The sequence below is a fragment of the Callorhinchus milii genome, unplaced genomic scaffold (genome assembly GCF_018977255.1).
Source record: "Callorhinchus milii isolate IMCB2004 unplaced genomic scaffold, IMCB_Cmil_1.0 Scaffold17, whole genome shotgun sequence".
Classification (NCBI taxonomy): domain Eukaryota; kingdom Metazoa; phylum Chordata; class Chondrichthyes; order Chimaeriformes; family Callorhinchidae; genus Callorhinchus; species Callorhinchus milii.
Genome location: NW_024704758.1, coordinates 8,758,588 through 8,780,525, shown reverse-complemented (window position 1 = coordinate 8,780,525; position 21,938 = coordinate 8,758,588). Strand labels below are relative to the sequence as shown.

Here is a 21,938-nt window from a genome sequence, read left to right as displayed (position 1 = left end):
TAGACAAACGATATGCTTGTCATAAGGTATTACTATATCTTAATCTATATACAGTGTAGAATTCTAACTCACTTTCAGGCAATTCTTCGTGTAATTGGGTGTGAGTAGGGGGGAAAGAGAGGTAGATGCAGTGTGATGCAATGAATTTGGGATGAAACTGGTTTCATAAACTTATTCTCTTCAACCATTCTGTAGTCTCGCATATAATTGTAATTATTTTGTTTATCGGGCCTAATTCCGCACTTGGGATCATTTCACATAACTGCAACCAAAATGACACAACACCACCTTTCTTGCAATCTAGTTCCTCTTCACTTACTGCTGTTGGTGCATTAAGTGACTTCACGCAATGTTGATGGTTTCTGAAATGGAACACCATGATGTGCACCTTACAATTGCGCTGAATTGAACGTTGGTTGAGTCAGCAATCAACTCGGCCTGCACCAGTGGTAGTAGTAATGATAATAGATATTATTATAAATATTAAACAACGGCATTACTATTTAGGTTGAGTTCTCTTGTCACATGGTGCAACAAACATTCTTCCTAGGATATCGGTCAGGCTTCAATAATATTCTCGTCAACCCTTTTTTGATTTCTTTAGTTTCACAAATAATTGTGATTCTCTTCTTATACTGACCATGTGAGGACCACAAATATTGCAGTCGAGCTCGAAGTTCATTGGACCAATGCCTGCAGGAGCCTGAATCACAGGAGCTTTCGCTGCATCTTGTGTAACACTTGTTTCATTCTCAATACTGGCTGCTGGAGATGGGGCACAGAAAAACATTTAGTTTAGTTTATTTGTTGAAAGTTTCAACTCCAATAATATAAGCAAGTCCACTTCTATCTATTGTAGCGAACTACATGCTCTGATCAATTGCAGTGGTAGCTGATTGTAGCTACAATATCAGGAAGTGAAGTAGCAGTCAGTTATGTGCTGATAAAATTATAATATTACTAAGATGCATTTACTGCACCAGGTTTCCTGTATTTAACAATGTAGACAAACTCAGCATGCTGTGAGCAAACCTAAATCCAAAGTGCATGGTGCACATGATTGTCAAAGAACATGTCATAGCTGATTTGTTGCTATATTGGTCTTAAGATCTTCTATTGTGCTGCAGATATGCAATTAAAAGCTGCTACGAATTAGGTAACTGGACAGTAGCACCATCCTCTGAATTAGTTACAAGCACATGAGTCTTTGTTTATTAAATGTAAAACTTAATGTTTGCTTCATTAGTACCACTGAATACCATTGCATTACTCTTCGTAATAAACCGTTTTGATGTGTGTTAATGGCCATGCTGAAGAGCTCTTATCACTGGTTTAAACCTATTACCAATTCGGTGAAAATGTTTGGCTTTTGTGAGGTGTTTTAAGGTGGGAGTAATTTGGAGGGGATAGTTCAAATAGCTTGGGATGTCTGCAGTTTAGACCTAGAAAGATAGCTGCCATACAGCAGCTCTCCCTCCTCATGAAATGTATAGATTTTTATCTACAACCACCACAAAATTACATTTATAGAGCACCTTTCATGTCACATCTACGGAAATCTGCACCAGTGGGAGTTGTGAAAAATGCAGCAAACCTATATCTCATCAGATTTTCATGTTAAAAACTATGGGTTTTATTTAGAAAGTATGCTTGAAGGCTTAGTTGAGGAAGGGCAGGAGCAGGCTCATGTGGAGCATAACCAGTTGGGCCGAATGGCCTGTTTCTGTGCTGTGTATTCTAATTGTATTGTTGCTGAACAGACGTCAACCTGCGATTCTTCTTCTGTGCACTGTCTCGTTCCCCAACTCGTAGCCGATCAAATCGGTGTCAAGCCCTAGAGAGTAGAGTTAAATTGAACTTCCTGTGTGAACCTTGGAGGATCTGCGCGAGATATTAATCTGCAGTTTGTGAATTTTGTCCTTATATTGATTGCTGCTATTTAAAGCTGTAAAGGTTTATAAATGAAAACTAACTAGCCCAGTCGGATTGATTAATGAAATGAATACTTTGAGAAACAATCATAACTACATAGGTTGAACTGAAATAAATTAAATCCATATGACTTTTTAAAGCGATTGCACTCTTCTACTTAAGTTTAAGGTATTTTGAAATAAAACTTCAAATTGACAAGGCTGTTTTTTTTTAACACCAATTTTTTTTCTTCTTATCTGCAATCCCCCACCCCCCCCCCTCCACATAAGCAATGAAAATGCCCTTTTATTGAAAAGTTTGGGGAATGTAATTGGGTTTTTATTTCAGGCAGGGCATAGCAAATTTGAAAGTGAAGTGTGAGATCCAATGCAAGTAAAAAGCATTGTGGCTATAATTCATTCCATCTCCTGTTATTCAAAGGGTGTGACTTGTAATTGTTCCAAAAAAGGATGCCATGCTTGTTCATTGCTCATATTGACCCATATGAGATGACTTTGAACTATCTGGCTTGATATTATAAGAGAGTTACACAGCAAAGAGTGTTTGAATATTGTTTGTCTGAATGCGGGATACATTTAAGATGTTCATTCACCCATTTTATTTTGCAAGAGAACTGATTAGGTACAACTTAACAAGCCAATACACCACTGACAATTGGGACACCAAGGCTTCCAGGTTTAGTTAGCATCAGAGCTATTTTAATGAAAATTAAACAATTTTAGGGTTATTCCACTCATCGGGTTAAGACTAGGGTTGTACGAAATATTTAGAGCTTTTGAAGTTTTTGATTATTTAGATTAGATTGCACTTCCTCCATCCTTGAACTCACAACCCCACTGCAATTTAAATCTTCTCCTGGTTCCTTGTTTGATCTCCCCGCCTGCTAAAATGATGACTTAACTATAACAGAGGCCAAAGCCATCAACTGGTCTCCTTGAATGTACAGTATTTCTGCCTCTTAACTTCCCACTATTCAAACATACTCCTGACCTATATGCAGTGTTGTGTGATTTGGAAACACCGTTAATGCTGTTTTTGTTGCTCGTGATGTGAAACCTTGTCTATGCATGTTGGAAGTGGTTTATGATGGTAATGGATACATGACATCCCATCGTGCATTGATAGGATTTTTTTTGCAGCCAGACTTGGTGTTATTTCCATTTTATTGGACAGAGCAAATGAGACTGAGGATTGAATGACAACATTGAATTCAAACGGAGGAGGTCAGATATCCTGGATCACGAGGCCAAAGGTTGAGTAGCTCTGGAATGAATCCTCAAAAACCGTGAGACGTGACTGCTTCCCTTTAGAAAAATGTGTAGGAGCTGCTGTAACTTCATGTTCTTGATGCCTGATTAAAGGAGAATAATATTCCTTCATGTCAATGGAGGCATATCATGCACACCAGCTGCAATGTTATGGCTTGGTGTTAGAGCATTAAGTTGAGTGAATTCATGGAATTAATTGGGTGTCTATTGATGGTCATTGCTGACACAGACCTGACCAAATATAAAAGTAATTTCCATTTGAGCAGACGTCCGGATATGATTTTGAAGGATCTGTTCATAAATGCAGAGTTCAGAATTTGTTTAGAAATTCAAGCGAGTTGAACCTTGGCCTTTTGTTTTAAAAAGGAAGTAACCGATGTGCTACTGCTGCTGTTAGAGGTTTCATCCCAATGACCCTGCCGGCAGATTGGGAGAGGAGCTGAGAATTAAAGCAGGAGGCAGGATATTTATAGACTTTGGGGGAAGAGGGCAGAATGTGAATCGTTCAGAGTACATGAGGTGTAATTAAGTGGATAAATCCCAGCGCTTTGGGATGTCCTCTCAACTTGAAAGGTGCTGTACAAATGTGATTTTCCTGTTAAACTGTGCTTACGGCCACCTCCCGCTGGTTCAGAGTCAGGCTCTGCCACTGTTAAGCACTTTGATGCTACCCCACATGGAGGGTCCTATATAAGTGCAAGTTGTTGTTGTTGCTGTTGTTTGTTGTTGATTTTGTATTGTAAATACGTCAAAGGCCATGCAGTTAATCTGGATTGTCTTGACATGGGCACGGGAGGGAGGGGGAAGATGTGAATGTAGTATTTTGTGTAGCGTGTTGCTGCACACTGAGTCAGGGAGTGCCAGGACATTGGTTAGTATCTGGAACTCTTGGACTATTCTGTGTGTCCCATAGATGTTTGTTGGCAGAGGCCTTGGAGTGAATAGACCCAAAAGCCAGGAGTCCTGAAGTTGATTAAAAGCACCTCTACCATAATTATGATCTGCAGACTTAAATGTTCTCTGACTCAACCCTCTAGCTCTTTGGGCATTATTGCTCAGTGTCAGGTTTGACCTTTTCCAACTCAGCAATTGGGGAGTTGAACTACAGAAACATGTCTGTTGTGTACTTTTCCAAAAAGTAGTGTGGCTTGAGTTATTGTTGTTCTGCCTCAGGACACATGGGATTTGATTACACAGGAGAGTAGGAACTCGTTCCCAGAACTTACTGTTGTTTGCAGGATCTCTTCCAGGGAATCGCAGAGGAATTTTGGAAGCATTCCACTGGAGTGAAAGACCCCAAAGCTCCTCCATATGATGAAATGGTGGACAGACCAGATAGGAGAATGTTCAGATCTCGGAACAGATTTCAAAATCCGTGAATTTAAAGAGTCAAATTCTGAAATTATAGCCTGACGGACCATGATGAGATCTTTCATACGTTTGTTACGACTGTTTATAGTTTCTCTACTATCTACTATTTAAAAATGGCTGCAAACTTCTGCGCTTATAAAGCTGTTTAAAGTTCAAAGCTGCAGATGTTAAATCCATGGAATGCAGCTCCTGAGCTGCATGATTGTATCCTGGGCCAGCAGAGCACTGGTATGTGATAACTTGTCAGTTTCCATCCAAATCAAGAAGAGTTGTTTACACTTCTGATTGCTGTTGACACTCGGTCATCTACAGGATTTTGGTTTTTTTTCATTGTTCGGATACTTTACAGTAAACTTTGTTTTTTAAAAAAAAGTCAGTTGAAGACTGAAGACGATTGTAGCATCTTAAATGGCTGAACTTCAGCCTTCACTTTGGGTAGTCTGACTGTTGATACTTCCCGTAGGTAAGGGTTAGTTTACGCTGGATGGTTGTGCTGCTGTGCGGAGTCGTTTATTTGAGAGATGCTCCATTTCACAGGAAGATCTGTTGTACCATGTGCTAAGGATTATCATTGGCACCTCTGAAGAAATATGGTTGTTGGCTACTTTATATTCCTTCACCCCCCCCCACCCCCCACCCCTTTATGGCCCTTCAACACACTTCATCTCTGCTTTTGAAACTCAAACATATTTCACAAAGCAATTGGGTGGAGGATTGTGTATGTTTGAAGTCCATCATGAGCTCCTTTACCATAACCATGTGCTTTTCCAGTAGTCCTATACCTTTCTTGAATGCCACTTACTGGACATTTATTACAGGTTTATCCTCACCACATTGAGACTTTTACTTGGGATTGTTAATGACATTTTCAAAGATTTTTTTTGTGCCAACTTGGCAGGGGTAGAATTTGTGTTGTAAAGGTTTATGCCAAAGTGGAACAATTTCACATTATTTCAGCTTAAGGATTTAAAGGCTTCCCAATCAGCTCATTCAATGTTGCTGATCAGAATTGAGTCCATTGAAAATGTATCTGTAATTAATTCAAAACCTGATGTAAACGTAAGTGTAACATTTATTCTACCTCTTTGTCCCCAAATATGAGGTATCTCGCCACCCATTAAGCGTTGTGCAGTTTTTTTTACAGTTCAGAGGGGGGGAAAGCAATGAAGTATACCCTAACAAGGTTATACATTCCTTCAGTTCCATCCACAGCATTTAATATTGGTTCTGCTTATGTACATTTTAGCCTAGCTTTTGGCACAAGTTGTATTCATGCTGTTATTTTCAGAGGAACAATTGGCATTGAATGGAAGTTGCCAAAAAGCTTGCTTATCCTTCCTTGATTGCCTTCTCGATGGACTTGAGGGAGATGCTATTGTTAACTTAATATTTTGAGAACTCCCAAGTTTTTCAAGCCTGCGGAATATGATGTTTTGCAATCGCTTCCCCTGCTTGAACAAGAGAGTTGAGTTTTTGCAGGAAAGCCTGGCCACACAGATATGAACAAACTCAGACATTATCGTGTTTGCTTCAGGCTGCCCTTCCACATCAATAGTGTGCGTCTCTTGACAGTACTTCACCCTGTGCGAGCAAAGGAAATGCCTCAGGAAAATAAGATTAGATTTTCTATTGAGCATTCCTGTTTCCAGCTCATAAGCTGAGGACGTTTTGAAAGAATTTGATTTCCTTATAACAAGTTGCAACATGTTTGCATCCTGTACGTCTTGTTTTATCATTTCAGTATTCAACACAAACATACAGAGAACAGATGTGCTCCTGTGTTTAAATGTAACATTCATCATGCACAATCATAAAAATTTAGTTCAACTGTGGATTGCTAAACAACCTTTTTTGGAGGGTGGGGAATTCTGACTTAAAGCCATCATTATACAATATTCTAAGACCTAAGTGCCAATGGGAAGGTAAACTAGTATTAGCTCCATTACCCACAAATAATATAATCCTTGCATTTGATGTAGTGCCTTTTCACATTATAGAGATGTCTCAAAGTACTTCACAGATCATACTGTAAAGTGAATCGACTGTATATTTTGTGGCCGAAATGGGCACTGCACATATGTAGTTGTACACATCTTGCAGACTACCACAATCCTTGAATGATTTTAAGTTAACCTGCACAAGGGGGACAAACTTTTACATCTGAATACAGTGGTTAGTGATTTTTTCCATAAAATAAAGAGACAAAAGTGAATCTATTTCTGGAAATATACTGTTTATTAAACTTATCTCATATCATGGGTCACTTAGAAATATGAACCAGCCATTGGGAAAGCAGAATTTGAGTTAACAGCTCTTTTTAAGTATTCTTTTAAACTTTGAAGGCTGTTATTGGGGAGATTCCCTTTCAAACTGTAGCTTTGACCTTCCTGGTACTGTGAAGAGTCGGGAGATCAGTTGCTGTCCAGTTCAGGTCACTGTCCAGTTTAAGGTTAAAGGGACTGGTTCCCAGCTAAAAACTTTGGTAAATGCCAACCAAAATAAACTTCGGCTTATGTCACTGACGTAACATAAACTGCATTACCAAAGTTTTTAGCTGGGAGCCAGGTCCTTTACGAATCCTGACGGCTTAAGAACAGAGTTGCTTTGTGTAAGAAAAGAGGTGTTGGCTTAGTGTATGTGACAAGGTCCTCTGGGTTTTGAGGGCTGAAGCCAGGCTGGCTGCACCACTTACACGCATTCCACTCAAGCGCGCAACAATTAGTGTACAGCTCGAATCACTAAATTAGTAAAAGTTAAGCTGCACAATGGAGACCACTGTTAGTCTGCAATAGGTTAAACTCTTGAGCGCTGAACTCATTTCCTGCCAAAACCCTCCCTTCTGCCAACTTGCAACTGCAGCCAGCGATACCCCTTTCAGACTGTGGTAACTTTACAAATTCCTCGTATTCTCATAATATTAATAACTTTCATTAAAATAATTGCCAGTTTTACTGTGAAACACGTAGCGATTGATGTAATCAAACAAGAAAGTCGTATGTTGAAATATTGTAGACTTTTCTAACAACATTAATGGCCAACGCAAGCAAAATAACTGCTTCTATTTATTTATTCTACTCCCGGAGACACTGGGATCCTGTAAGTCTGGTGAATAGGTTATTCTGTTCTAAATTTAAGAATTTTCACATCTACGAAGTGACGCAACACCTCAGGAACTTGAACTCCATCTGAGATTTTTTTTAACCAATCCTGGTAAGAGATTTTCATCTTGCCCTCTCCTCATTGAAAGCAGGCGTGCTGCAGAACGTTCGTGAATTAGACCATGTGGCTCCAGACATTTTATGCTGGAACACTACCTTGTCTCACGTAGCTTACAAACCTTTCATCAGTCTATTTTTTGCTCCAAAAACAATTTTCGCTAATTCTTTTCTCCCTTTTTACAGCTGTCCGCTCCTCTTTGACTCGTTGCTTAGGTAGATGTGGATTAACAGGATGCTTACCATTATCTCATTCCATCATGTGAGGCAGCTCATTGTCTGTGGGGAACCTAATCCTGCTCATGTAAATGTCCAAGAGTGTTGGCTGGATAGCGATGGGAGCAGGAGCCCTTGGCTATTTTCCTTACCCAAAACCAGTGACACGGAGGCAAATTGCAGCTCACCAGTGCCGCACAGTTGAATCTACCTAGCTCGACACAATCCGGAGATTTTCATGGTCTGTGGCTCAGCAGTTCACTGACTCAAATCACTGAGCAATGGACAGCAAGTTTACTTCATATTCAAAAGACTTTCTCTTAGTTCTATTGTATTCTGTTTCTATTGTACAAGCATGTATGTATAACTCTGATGAGAGTTCAGTCTCGTGCATATGGGTTTTCCTGAGGTGCTTGTTTGGATCTCGGTGGGTGAGAACACAGCATTTTGAAGGCCTGGCCTGTCCATTGGAATTCACATGAGATTAAATTATCTAAAGTTTTAATGCATATTTGTGAAACATGCACTGAAATTGTGAACCTATTGAACACATTACTTGCAAACTATCTAAACATCAGGCTTCCAAGTATCCAGATTTGCATATGGATTCTTAACTTATTTTGTCTTTTTAAAACTGTACAGCTTTTTCTTGCAAACATTGTTATTCCACGCTTTGTACTGTGAGAAGTACAAAGGAAACGTGATGTGAAGTGGATTCAAGTAGTACAGAGTTCAAGAATTGCATAGTGTTTTTTCAGTTTTTTTTAAAAGAGTAGTAAAACCTGCTTGATTCTATTAAGTAAATGACTATCGTCCATAGATTGAAATCCATTAACTGATAAGACCATAAAGTTAAGAGTTGAGTGAAACAAAATTAAAGTGTTCTCTTTCAAGCAACAAGAATATGAGTTTGAGGGGCAACACTTGAATTGAATTTGTCCTTTCTCTTGCCCTCTCCCCACCAAACCTCCCCGTCTTTCAACAAAGTAGATCTACAGTTTATAAGTCCTTTTGTATACAATTTATTCGATTTATTGTAAAGGGATACAATTTCGATGAATACGTTTGACGAGACAGCATCATCACATTTAGTCTACTTGTTTGTTGGATCTGGTTTAAGGCTGGAGCTGAGACAAGAATATCCATTCCTCTTGCCATCATATTATTAATTCTTTTGTAACCAGATTATTCCAGGACTCTTTGGGGGTCGTGGGCTGTTCAGATAAGGGCCTCAAGTGGTTTGAGTTGTGTAGAATATGCTGGATTTTTAATGCTGGATTAAAAACCAAATGCTCAGCAGCTATCCTGAGAAATCCAATGTTGCGATTTCATTGGGAATTGGCATTAATCGAGAATGTAAATGTTTTCATGTACAGTGAAGAACCCACTTTGGGATTGAAGGGATAAGGGGGGGGTCATTCGGTTGTCTAGTTTTGTAATCAGTGCCTTTACCAGTGCTGTTCTGCCAGTGTGAAATTTATCTGTTATGCTATGGCACTCAAAGGGAAAATCTATTCCACTTCAGTTTTCTTAATGCTGTAACAAGATCTTTTATACACACTTATGCATCGCACGTTTTTGTGCCTGAGTAAAGCTGACATGTCAGTGTGGTCTTGAGTTGGGTTTGTTAGAAATGAAAATGAGATAAATTGAACTTGTCAGGTCACAATTCAAGATACATTCTGAACCTTTATAAACCTTACAGAAATGTACTGAGCATACAGTTTATTTTTTAAAAAAACCCTTAAGCATTGTGGATAGATGCTCTGTGTCCGTGTAACAACTTAGAAATTCAGCATATGTGGCACATTCTCATCATTTGATTCAGGTGTTGCTTCAGTTTGATAGTTAACCGAGCACTTGTTACCTGGTAGGGGAATTTTGGCTGAAAACAGGACAGATTGACTTCTGACACCGTTGACTGTTTTCATTGATTGACAGCTCTGGTGCTTCACACTGGGCACAGCTTTATTTTTAAATTGCCTTTCAAATCCCAAACCTGGAGGGTTGCTTACTAACTACTTGTGTGCCTCTTTGTAAGAAGATTCATTCTTGTTTCAACCTGTCTACTGGTTTGGGCAGTCATGAAATGAGCAACAGTACTTTGCACTCCCATGTTCCTGATTGGAAATCGCATCAGTGAGTCAGCCAGTCAGAGCACAAGATGGTGGATTTTCCTCAAAGAACCTTGCAGTTAAAAAAACACGCTGCGTTGAGTTCCACCTTGCAAATGTGGAGACTGTTCACTGGAGACTGGAGACTTGCCCCTATTGGATTGTGTGTATGACTTTGTTTTTAACAACAACTATTTTCATGAGCTAGGATTAATTTATCACTTTGATGTCTTTGGTTAATAACATTTGCCCCATCACTGAAATACCAATTTAATTTTTTGGCTAGTTTTAAAAGCTCTTCAACGACTATAACTTGCAATGAAATAGATTGATCCAAAGCAATGGAACCCAAGTATTCCAGAAATTCAGCTCAGACTGTACAGAAATCTGTGGGAGGTTTGCGAGTGAGCTAAGTTGGGCACTGGTCTCATCAGAGATTAAGTAACTTAGTCCACCTCATAACAAGTATGAGGTGTACTAAGTTATGCATTGGAATAAACTGCTTCTTATCTTTTCGGCTCATTTCTGTATGTAAAATCATCATTTGTTAATGTATTGCTTCTCGGCCATTTGGCTAAGATCAAGTGTAGTCTGTTCTTATGCAGTTACTTCTGGAGCTAGTACTGCTGGGGAAGTTCATTTCCTGTTGAGATTTCCGAACCAGATCTCACCCATAAATGGCACATTGTGGGGAAAATAGAGCTCCCAGCTGCAGCTATGCTTTCAGCCCTAAGTTGATTGGGATCGGTATTGCAGTACTTCTGATCTAAGGAGTTTGATCTGCTCTCACAAAGAGGAAGCAGAGAATACTTGAACTCGGATCTACCCTGAACACTTGGTCACTCGGTTCAGGCCGGGCTAACCCTGCCAGAGAGGACATCTGATCACCTGACTTGTTCGGGTGGTCGTGAAGACATCGTTCAGTTCCGCATTGTCCTTTGACTATTTGGGGCCTGGAAGGGTTTGGGGAATTGGTGTTTGTCTGCGGGGACACAACGCTCGTTCCCACAGTGGAACGTTTTGGTCTAATTCGGCTTAATGGGAGGTGAGCAGGTCTAACCTCGTTCACCAATAAAAAAAAATTTTGGAATTGTTAAAATGACTTCATTAGTTAGACTGGGTTTCATGGTGTGAAGCTTGTTCAGTGTAAATATATAAATGAAAACGTACTGACTGAGGTTCCAAATGCAAAGATATTTGAATGCCACTCAGCCTAAAGAATATCTTGCATTGGAAAACCGGCTTGCTAGTTACTACGTTATGTTGATCTGAAGTCATTTCATTGTGAGTAAACTGTTGTGGTGATGGATATATAACCTAATGCAAATTGATACCGGGGATTACGCACAAACATTGTCACAGTGCAGAAGAGTTGAGTAGAAATTTGAATATGATGTGACATTCCAACAAGGAAAAAAAGATGCATTAGAGTATTCAGTTCATGTGGATTCATGTCCTAGAAGTGGCAGCATTGGAGGAGCTGATATGATAGTGTTCCCAGCTGGGGTCCAAAAACCCCTACCTGTCCAGCACCCTGGGATGTCGTTCCGATGTGAAGGGCACTGTACAAGTGTAATTTGTTGTTGATGTTCTCCAATCAGACCTAACTGCTCTTTCCCCATACCCGTTTTATAATGTTCCTCTTCTTCAAATGTCTAATTATCTCAATCTCAGTATATCTGAGTGAGTTGAGGGTATAACTGAAGAGATTAAGATCTCTAGCCTCATAGTAACCTCTCACAGAAAACCTTACAGTGGTTTACAAGGTGCCAGATGAGTAGAGGTGGTAAACCACTTCTTATTTATTTAAGGGGGTGGAAGAGAAGAAGAAGAAGCGCTATGAATTAAAGTCGGTCAATAATAATACCTGTGCGGAATAGAAGCATTGTCATAGAATTACCAAAAGTTCCATTTTATGACTAACAGCTGTTGGGAGAGTAGAAATCTTTACCGTCTGGCCAAGATGCTGTCAAACTGTGGCTGGGCTCAGGAGACTGTGATTGGATACGTGGGCTTGCCTGGCATCTGACCCAGTTACCAGACACGTGTGATGCTGACGGATACTCGGCGTTTCAGTCACACCAATTGACCTGAGGGTGGGCAAGTGGGAGCAGGCAGACTGGGATTCATTTTCCAAACTGATACTGTCTTTTTGGAAAAAGTTAGCCATGCGATGCATTAAAACATTCAATCTATTTATTCCCCTGTTCTGGATATGAAGAGAGGTGGCATGACGTTCTTGTGATGAGTGCCACTGATCATTGCTGTTACTCTGCAGTGCAAGCTTTGCATTCCACACATATATAGATTAACAAGGAGGTAAATTGTGTTGCTGCCCTCTATCAGTAGACCTAGAATTTAATTTGTTTAGCTGTTGAATTAATTGTGTTTCCTGCTATACGGGCAGGCACGTAAACACAATACTAGCTGTCTGGAGCTGCCTGTTAATTAGAAGATTTGTATAGTAACTAGATCTGGGAGAGCAAGTTTGTGTCTCACTCGTCTCTTCCCCTCGTACCACCTGTTAGACCAGAACTGGCTGGAGCAGTAGCCGTCTGTCAGAGGCTCAATACTTAGTAACACATTAAATTCTGTTCGAGCTATTAAAACATAAGAAAGTTGAGGTGAAAGGGTTTAAGTGGAGCTCCGAGCAGGGGCTGCTCAAGATTGTACACACTGCATGTGGTTTACCCAGTCTCTTGCGATGGAGTGCTATTTAAATGTTTTGAAAGTTGCACAGTTGTGGGTTTATGATAACTATATGCTGTGCTCTATTCTAAAGTTAGCAATGTTTTTCTTGATTTTTTTTTTGGACAGACCACAGAATACTGTGCTGTCAAGTGATGGGATTTGTGAGAGTTGGGGAGAGGGGCATCAGGGAGGAGGGAGGCGCTGAGTTAGAGGCCAGTAACCTCTCACGCAGCCAGAGCTGGAGGGATATAGAGCACACTGCCCACACAGGTCTATTTGGTTTGATATTGATCCGTCCCAGAGAGGAAAAACTGGCAGTGAGTGGAGGAAAAAGAGAGGCTGAGTGAGTGCGTGTTAAAATAAGGTGTTTGGTTTAAAGCCCGAAGTTCAACCTGCAACCACTACCAATACTTGTGATGTAAACTTGAGTAATGCCCTTGTATTTTTCTGCAGCGGAGCTGTCTTCTATCTCCCCTGCAAGGACTTTTTTTTTCCCCCTCGCCAGACGCTCCTTGATTTATGACCCTGACTGTTGATGAAATCAGTGGGCTGCTTGTCGTTTCATGCCAAATCCAGGCACCCTGAGCCCCTGATTGGTTGGAGGCGAAGGTTGTTTGAAGCTCAGTGCTGTTAGAGTTGTGCGAGTAGTTTGACTAGTTTGAGAGCCGGCAGACAAAGGGAGTTCTGGTCGCCGTGAAAACTGCTCGACATGGTGGGAGATCACTTAAACCACTCTGGGGACAGGCCGCTGCTCGCACAGCCAAAAACGGGATTGAGTTGCAAAATGGTTCTGCAGGCCGTGGGAAGAGTCTTGAGGTAGAGGCACACTTTTCCTTTCCTGGACATTACTCGGGGAGGAGAAAGGACACAGTTAAGGTTGTCGGAATATTTGAGTTTGTCTTCTGCTGTTAAGGTTATTTCAATTGTTGTATGTGCACTTGCAGACGTAACGCCAGTCATAAACTGACTGAATTTTCTTTCCCCTTGGGACTGAAAGAAGCACAGTTGCCTCCCATGAAATACTGAATTGACAACAGCATGAAGCATGGCGCCTCTTGTCTTGACTGTCCAGCTGAGATCTGTAACTGATTTTTATTGTTTCATTTACTGTAAGATTGTCACAATATGGACAGCTGCATGTAAACTGGATTTGCTTCTACTCGGTGTCAATTTATCTTTTTGACTGTGCCATTGATCAGGATCTTTAGATTCCCCTCCTTTCTTTCCTGCTCGGACCCCCCCACTGACTTTGTGAAGCACTTTGAGGCGTTTGTCCTATGTGAAAGGCACTATCTGAGTTCTAGAAGTGCAAGTTGTTTGTATTTGAACTTATTGCTAAGGCAAATTGTTGTAACGTAGCAACATATAAAAGGAGCAGTCAGTAAGCATAGCGGACTTTAACTCCTCAAAAAGTTGGCATTGGTTTGTTGACTGGTTGTAATGGCAAAGCTGGAGTGTTTTATTGTTGTTTGAACAGTAACATTTCCGTGCTGAAAGTTTAATGTTTAATGGCTTTCTCTGCAGTTACTTGACTTAATGTTTGATCAGACTGTTAACAACACACGAGGTGCTTGCACACTCCACTTGATAGTGTTTGGTTATTGATACCCTGGGGAATAACTGCAAGAGTGAAGTTCACCTTCCCTCTCTTGCATGTGGCTTGAGTGCTAAACAGAAGTCAGTGCAAATGAAATGTATCAGCCTTCTGCCTCTCGCTCTCTGTACAGTGGTTGAAGCACAAGCAACAGACTGAATAAACAACTGAGACTGTGGATGTTTCCTGTGCTGTGCCTTTGAATCTCTTTAAATTAACACCGCCACACCTCAAGTAATCGAACATTTCAACTTCAGAAACCTTTCAGGTTTGACCCACTCTAGTATGTTAGATAGAATCACTTTGAATGCTGTTTACACTATTTCATTTATTCTACTACTGTTGTAACTGCAAATATAGCAATTGTTTAAGCTGCTCATAAATACTGCCAGGTCTCAAAGGCGACAGTTTGTGAGAGAGACATGTACTATGTTCAGTAACCGCAAATGCCAAACTTTGCAGATTTGCCAAACTGCCAAAGTCATGCCTCTGTATTGTATGTTTTAAAGTTGTCATAATTTCATATGAGGTATCAGCCTCGAGTTCATTATTTATTTTCTCCGCCTTTCACATCTCTCCCCACCCCCCAACCCATTATAAATTAAATTCCACAAATTAGGAAGATACAAACCACACATGTCCCTTGATTCTCCTTTGACTCACTACAACCACATAATAATACTTGCATTCACATAACCATTTTTGGTGAGTCTGTGCTTTATCTTTGGGAAGCAAACTGCAGGTTTGTTGAATTTCCAGGTTTGCTGCAGATACTTTCATGATCCATTGGTCGTGCAGAAGCACAGCGATTGTAAACTTTACTCTGAAAGTGAACTCTCCTTCAGACGGAGAAGTTAATACACTGCATTCATTTGGCAGTGGGCCAACCTCATTTTATTAGCTTGTGATGGTGGGGATTCAGTGGAGGAAGCAAATGGAAGCAATGTAGTTAATTTGTTTACTCTAGTTTGGGAAAATATTAACAATAAGATATTATTCTTTCACAAATGAAAGAACGACTCCGTCCTATAGTCTGTAACAGATGGTGAAATTCAGGCGTATAACATTTCCATTGTATTCTCAATGGTTAAAAATGTTGGTAGTTTTTTGCCTGGAGAGTGTTCATATTACACAAAGAGGTGGGAGCACCTCACTGTTAATTATATGTGATGTTTAAATGTTCTTGTACCCTTGCGGTCTGCTTCAGAGAAACCATCACCGTTGCCCTAAAGTGTTCAGACTAGCAGATTTGAGGACGTGCCCGAATTATAAGAAATTTTATTCCTGTTTAAGGATATGAGTTATGTAGTGTTGATCTCTGTTCAGTACTGGGCTAAGCTGCCCTGTTTAGGTATCTCCACCACATTGAAGGCAGTGGTTCATCAAAAACCTGAAGGAATTGATGTCTGGGACAGTGGCTGCTGGCAGACATTGCCCCTTGTGTGAATACACAATCTTCAGTTTCACACTGCAAAGTGGTGGAATTGATGTTTGATGGTTTGCAGTCTGGCCTTGCTGTAGTATGCAAGACGATGCCAATGCACTCGCTCACTTGATGATGGTAACGCACTTGTTACTCACTAGCTACTCAAGAGTTTTTTTTGGTACTGTCTATCCATCTAATGGGAACTCAACCTGGATATAATTGCTGATCACTTAATTGAGTAGGGATGTAAGGTCTCTGAATCCAAAGGCAAGGTAGAACAGACAGGAATTGGCAAATGGTGCATTGCAATGTCCTTCAAAGAATCATGAAGTGAATGGCCAATCTTATCTGGGGAATTATTGGCCAGGAAACTCCCTTCTGTTTTTGAACAATGCCACAGGATCTTTAACATCCACCTGAACAGACAGACAGGACCTCAGTTTAGCGTCATTTACCTCTGACAATTGGAGTGTCAGCCTAGACTATGAACTCATATTTTGGGGCTTGAGCCTATTATTTTGAGGCGAGAATGCAACTGAGCCTGGGTGAAACACACATACCCTGCTCACAAACTGAGAGAGTGCCACTGACACACACACACACCTGCTCACACACAGAGTGTGTCACACGCAAACACACACAACACCCACCCACCCCTGCTCTGATGCCCGTTATAGGAAGAACAGACGTGGCTGTTTCTGAGAATATCAGACAGCAGACAAAAGTACTCTGAACTGACTGAGTTTGAGGTCTTTGTAAACGCAGTGCTAAGATTTTGATTACTCCCGTAACTAACTTTATTCTCGATGGAAAATTGTTCTGTTTGGTAAATGGTTGGGATGCGTTTGAGATCTGGTTCATGGCAGCTGTCTGGCCACCTGCAGCAAGGAGCTGAGGTACTTCTCACTTGACAGAAAGGTTGTGAGATTTATTATCCAAACCAAAATTGATGCTATGTCATTGTGGCTGGTTTAATGGCTCAATAAGTACACTGTCCAAGGTCTTCATATGCAAATTCTGGAGTTACTGGACTGGAGCGAAGAACCAGTGGAGTTTGCAAATAAAAGCTTTTGTGTAATTTAACGTATTCTGTATTTACAAGATGCATTAATTTTCTCCCTTGAAACAATGCAGATTACAAAGTGGAATTGGGGAAACGAATACTGTCTGGAGTTGAGTCTGGAGTTGAGTTTACAATGACTTGTAACGCACTGCAGTGTTCAGTATTTTTATGTGTAGTGCCAAATTTAAAGACCAGTCGTTGAAAGTTTTGAGTCTTTTGGACAGATATAATGTCTGTTATGAAACCGTTGGTGCTCTGTGGTACTCATCAGGTTTACTGAAAGGACTTGCAATGATTGGTCTGGTGGCTTTGCACATTGCTTTGCCCAAAATTAAAATGCCTCATGATGTAATGCCCCTTGTGAAAGTCTTGATGTTGGGTACAAATGAATGATTAGCAATAATGCCTTTGTGTATTCACCGTCACTTGAACTCCTATGTCTACACGAATAGATTGCAGCCTGCAGCCACTTGTTTGGAAACTCAGATACAGTATACAAGCAAACTCTAAAGGTTACATAATATAACAGGCTATATGCGAAACAGTTTCCCCATTTGTGGAAAGAGTGAATTCGGCACTAATACCTGTTACATTAATGAGGGTATTGGACAGTGGATGTCAGAGGGAGCCGCTCCCACAGTAGAAATTGTGGTAAAGTGTAATTACCTCAATAGTGTCATGAATATTTAACCTGCACCTTTGTGACGAGAGCAGAGAATGAGAAAACTTGCTGGCTGTCAGACCTCTGGATTCTGGGAACGGTGGATTTGCTCTTTGGTACACAGCTGGTAGAAGGGCGGAGCAGTGCACCAATGCTCTCAATTATCTGGGGTTTGACGTGGTTTTGAAGCCGTCGAGGGGAAGGAACCGGTAACAAGGCTGCTGCCACACACTAGCAAGTGGCAGTCCGAGCACCATTGGTGCCCGTCCTCAGCAGTGAATGTTTTGTGGAGTGGGGAGGTAGGAACAAAAAAAAAGTGCCCATGTTTTTAAAAGAGATGACAGAACAATAACCAATGTCAGGATTGATGTATAGCTGTAAATTGACGCATTTTAAGGCTATAAAAAGATTTCTCATGTCACAGTTTTTATTTTTTACTTTGTTCAGTAATTGATTCTGAAGGGACGGCTGCAGATAAGTCTCAATTCAGTGTAAGCAAAGCCTTGCTTTAAGCCTAGTCATACAGCTTGATTGTTGGAGCTGTGAACTGGCAGCACTGCTGGTCTGGCACCTCCAGAGCCCTCAGCACACTATGACTTGTGTGTTAGATCAGACTTTCATGGTCCTTTCCAAACCTGGTGAAGTTACTGATACTAAAAAGTGTTTACTTAATGCTGTGGTATCATTCCCAGCAGCTTTGGGGAAGTAAAATCTAGACATTTTGATCCTGAATAATGGTTTGTAATGAATGGTCCTCTTCTAAAGCCGTGATGAGTAGCTTGTTTGTCTCTGATCTGATTCATGTCAGATCATATGTGACTGATCTGGTAGTGAGTCACAAGATGGTCATTAAAATGACGTCTTAACCTTGGTATTTATCAAAATCCACTAAAATCCAGAGTTGAGTAAGTTTTAAATGAGCTGCACCCCAATGGTATGTTTCGGATGTGCAGTTTTACCAATATTTACTAAGCCTTGTGTGTTGGTTAGTTTGAATGCAGCTGAAAAGATGGGTGACGTGTACGCTGTAGGGAGGTGGCAACAGTCAAGTTCAGCAGCAAATCAAACCCTTGCTTTGAAGGACACACTGTTGCATTCAATCAAAATATAGTTAAATGGTAGGTCTATTGTTGAAAAGTGCCAGCTAATTCCACTTGAATACATTGATCAGATTTAGCCAATGTAGGATCAGTTTACAGATGATAATAATTAATAATTCTTGTATTTGAATGTAGCGCCTTTCACGTTGGGAGACCCTTTCAAAGAGCTTCACAGGATAAGACTGCACATTTTGTAAGCGAACACTGAAAATGGTAACCAATGAAAGAAAGACCGTTGGAAGTTTAGAAGTTGACCAGATATGCAGGAAATCACTGTAGTTCAGAGAATGTGCCCATTTCAAAATACTAACTATTAAATGTCTGACTGAAGCGATCTTCAGAGGAGGCAGTCGACTGCATGTCAAAATGACTAGTTTCTGTGTCCCACTGAACTTGTGGTACTGCGTTAACTTTGGACTTCCTCTCCACTCTCAATGGAAAACCTTCCCGATATTAGCTGAGATTACCTATTAAGGAAAAGTTTTCTTTTTTGTCAGAAAAATGCATCTGGCAGCATTGCTGAATGTTTTTCCTTGCATAAACTGAAAAGGGGAAAAAGCAGCGCGTGCTGCCAGAAGGATTCTATTCCCCAAATTGCTGGTGTTGGTATGAAGAACTGGCTAGTGTCCCAGTCTGGGGCTTTGCACGTTGGCACGTGAAGAATAGCTTGGCATTAATGTTGGTTAAATTTACTGTTGAGCTTTATTGTGGCTACTATTTCCCTAGGAAACTGGTTTAACCACTAAACTATATCACTGGGATATTACTTGTACATTCCCTTTCCTCTTCCTTTGTTTCCCTTCTCCTCCAAGCCCAGAAAATGTGAATCTTCAACCTATTCACCCCATATCTGGCCAGCGTCTGTGACAACTTGTGGGATGTTTGCTGTAAGATTCTGTTTCAGGCCTCCTTTTTCTTTCTCCACATAAATTCTGAAATTGTCAATGGTTTCCTTCCTGTTTGAGTGTTCGTGGGCACATTTTGTAAGCGATTGTGTGGTTTCCTAGGCTGGGTCCATTTCCTGTGTGCTCATCTAGGAATCCCCTGTTTTATTTTTCCATTTGGATGCCTCCTTTTAAGTAGAGCCCAAATAAATTGCCTACAAAAACAGTTACTACACCTGACAGCAAGGTCCCATGACCTTGAGACACTTCACTTTTTCTTACTTCGGTTCTTGCGAAAAAAAATTGATCTTTCTTCGGGTAACGTGACTATTGCAGTTCGGGTTTTGTCTTTATTGGTTAGTTGACCTCAGCTTTATAAGTGGTCCCATTTCCTCATGTCACAGCCAATTCCCAGGATATGTGACTTAGATTAAAATTCTGTTTGTGCTGCTTTCTGTTGCAGTTGTGTTGCTAACAGGAGCACCTGTTTTACTGTATATACTTTCGGGTTGAGAAGTTTGCAATGAAAGGCCGACCAGCTGTTCCACCCCATAACATTTGTAGCATTTACAATATTCTCCTTAAAAATGCAAATGTTGAATGAATTCCCATCGTGCTGGCCAAGCTTGACTAAGCAACCAGTGTTGCACTATTGACTCATGATGAATGTGGTGGGCAGATGTCTTAAAAGCTTAACAGCTGAGCCCCTCCAATGAAAAGGATAAACCTTTTTACATACCGTAACGTGGGGAATGTGTTTGGAGAGGTAAAGGACAGACAATAAACTCTTGTGCGTAAAGGTCAATGTAGCTGCACCTGGGTCTCAAGATTCTTGCAGCTGGTCTGCATACAACAGCCTGAACCCTACTGAAAGACTTACAGGAACATGGAGTCATTCTGTATTTGGGCACTCAGCCACACTGAAAGGTTTTGAACCTTCTGCAGACATTGTACTACACAAGCTGCCATTTTAGTGATGGACATTGCACCATTGGTGCCCTTGTTGCTTTCCTGTGGATCAGGATTTGTGAACTTGCCTTCCTGTAATCGGGCCTAGGTTGAACCTGAAATGAAACGAAAAATCTCCTGTGTCCAGGCCTTGTAGATGTGTCGTGATGTCTTTTTGAACTTGAGGGTAATTTAGGATTAAGCAAACTTACATTAAATGTGATGGTCTCCTTTATAGACTCTATTCCATTTACTTTTCTAATGTAGGTAGTACTGAGGATAGTCTTAACTGTTTGCAAAAACCTAACTAGTTTGATTGTAGCTCACTTTGTTGAAATAGATTGCTTTGTTTTCCTCTTGAAGCTTTCCCCAAGCACGTCTACAGCTGAGAGCACAGACTGAGCACGTACTCTGCCAAATGAGTTTCATCAAGATTAGTTGAAGGTTTTGCTTCATGCCCAGCCCCTCCTCACAGTGGCATGGCTAAAACTGGGACTTCACAAGTTGTATTATTCCCGAATGCCCAGAGGTAGAGCTCTAATGTGTTTGACACCGCACTGTTTGCTTTTATCTCCCTTCTCCCCCCCCCCACCACCCCCGACCCCAGCCCGGGTCTGAAATGCTGTACTCTGTCCAGCGCCTTGGGACGTCCTCCCGACGTGAAAGGCGCTATACAAATGTAATCTTCTTGTTGTTGTTAAAGTTTTACCAATAAGAGTAATGAATATTGTATGGAAAATGATCAGTTATGTCAGCAAAGAGGCACCCACCTTGACTTACTTAACTTGAAACATCAACAAATACATTGTGGGAGTTAAGTCATCTTTTGCGTTGCTGCATGTTCCCATGCTCATTTGTTTTTTTCTTTTTAAGCTCCATTGTCTTGCACAACACTGAAGCATGTTTAATTCCCTCTGTGACATTTCTATAAATGTTATAAATATTTGTGACCCCACAAAGCAAATGTTACACATTCAGTTCAATTGAAATCTGGCCAACCTCGTCCCACTCCGCTAATCTGCCTCTCATGTTTGTTTCCTCTCAGGAAGTCGAAGACTAAGCCAAATGGTAAAAAAACAGCAGCCGAAGAGAAGAAATTGTACTTGGAGCCGGAATATACCAAAGCCCGAATTACAGACTTCAACTTCAAGGAGCTGGTGACTTTGCCGCGTGAAATTGACTTAAATGAATGGCTGGCCAGCAACAGTAAGTTTCTGTAGTTCAACTCAGCGATTTGCATACCTTGCTGCACATTCATTTTGTGTTAAGTACGAGTTATAAATGTTTAATGGTCCATATTCCTGCAAAGTGCTTCAACCTGTGTGCAAGAGGAAACCAAATCTACATTCACCCGTGTATAATTAAGTCCATTCAAATATTCCATAGTGTTGGACAGCAGCATTGTCCAATAACTATCATGGTGCTGAAAACCCATTGTAAACTTACGTTATTATT

At 40.7% G+C, this 21,938-nt stretch overlaps 1 protein-coding gene and 1 pseudogene across 6 annotated transcripts in view; both read left to right on the top strand.

Moving 5' to 3' along the window:
• LOC103174944 (MOB kinase activator 2) overlaps positions 1-21,938 on the top strand; it is a 93,522-nt gene that overhangs the window by 58,285 nt on the left and 13,299 nt on the right. For 4 of the 6 annotated variants that reach the window (XM_042341286.1, XM_042341282.1, XM_042341285.1 and 1 more), the window contains one exon: positions 21,529-21,689. In XM_042341286.1, coding sequence (XP_042197220.1) covers positions 21,529-21,689 — 161 coding nt within the window. Of the gene's footprint in view, positions 1-12,944; positions 13,151-13,388; positions 13,624-21,528; positions 21,690-21,938 lie in introns of those variants that run through there. The other 2 variants (XM_042341280.1, XM_042341281.1) reach the window with 2 other exon arrangements.
• On the top strand, positions 10,671-10,904 carry LOC121850344 (annotated as a pseudogene).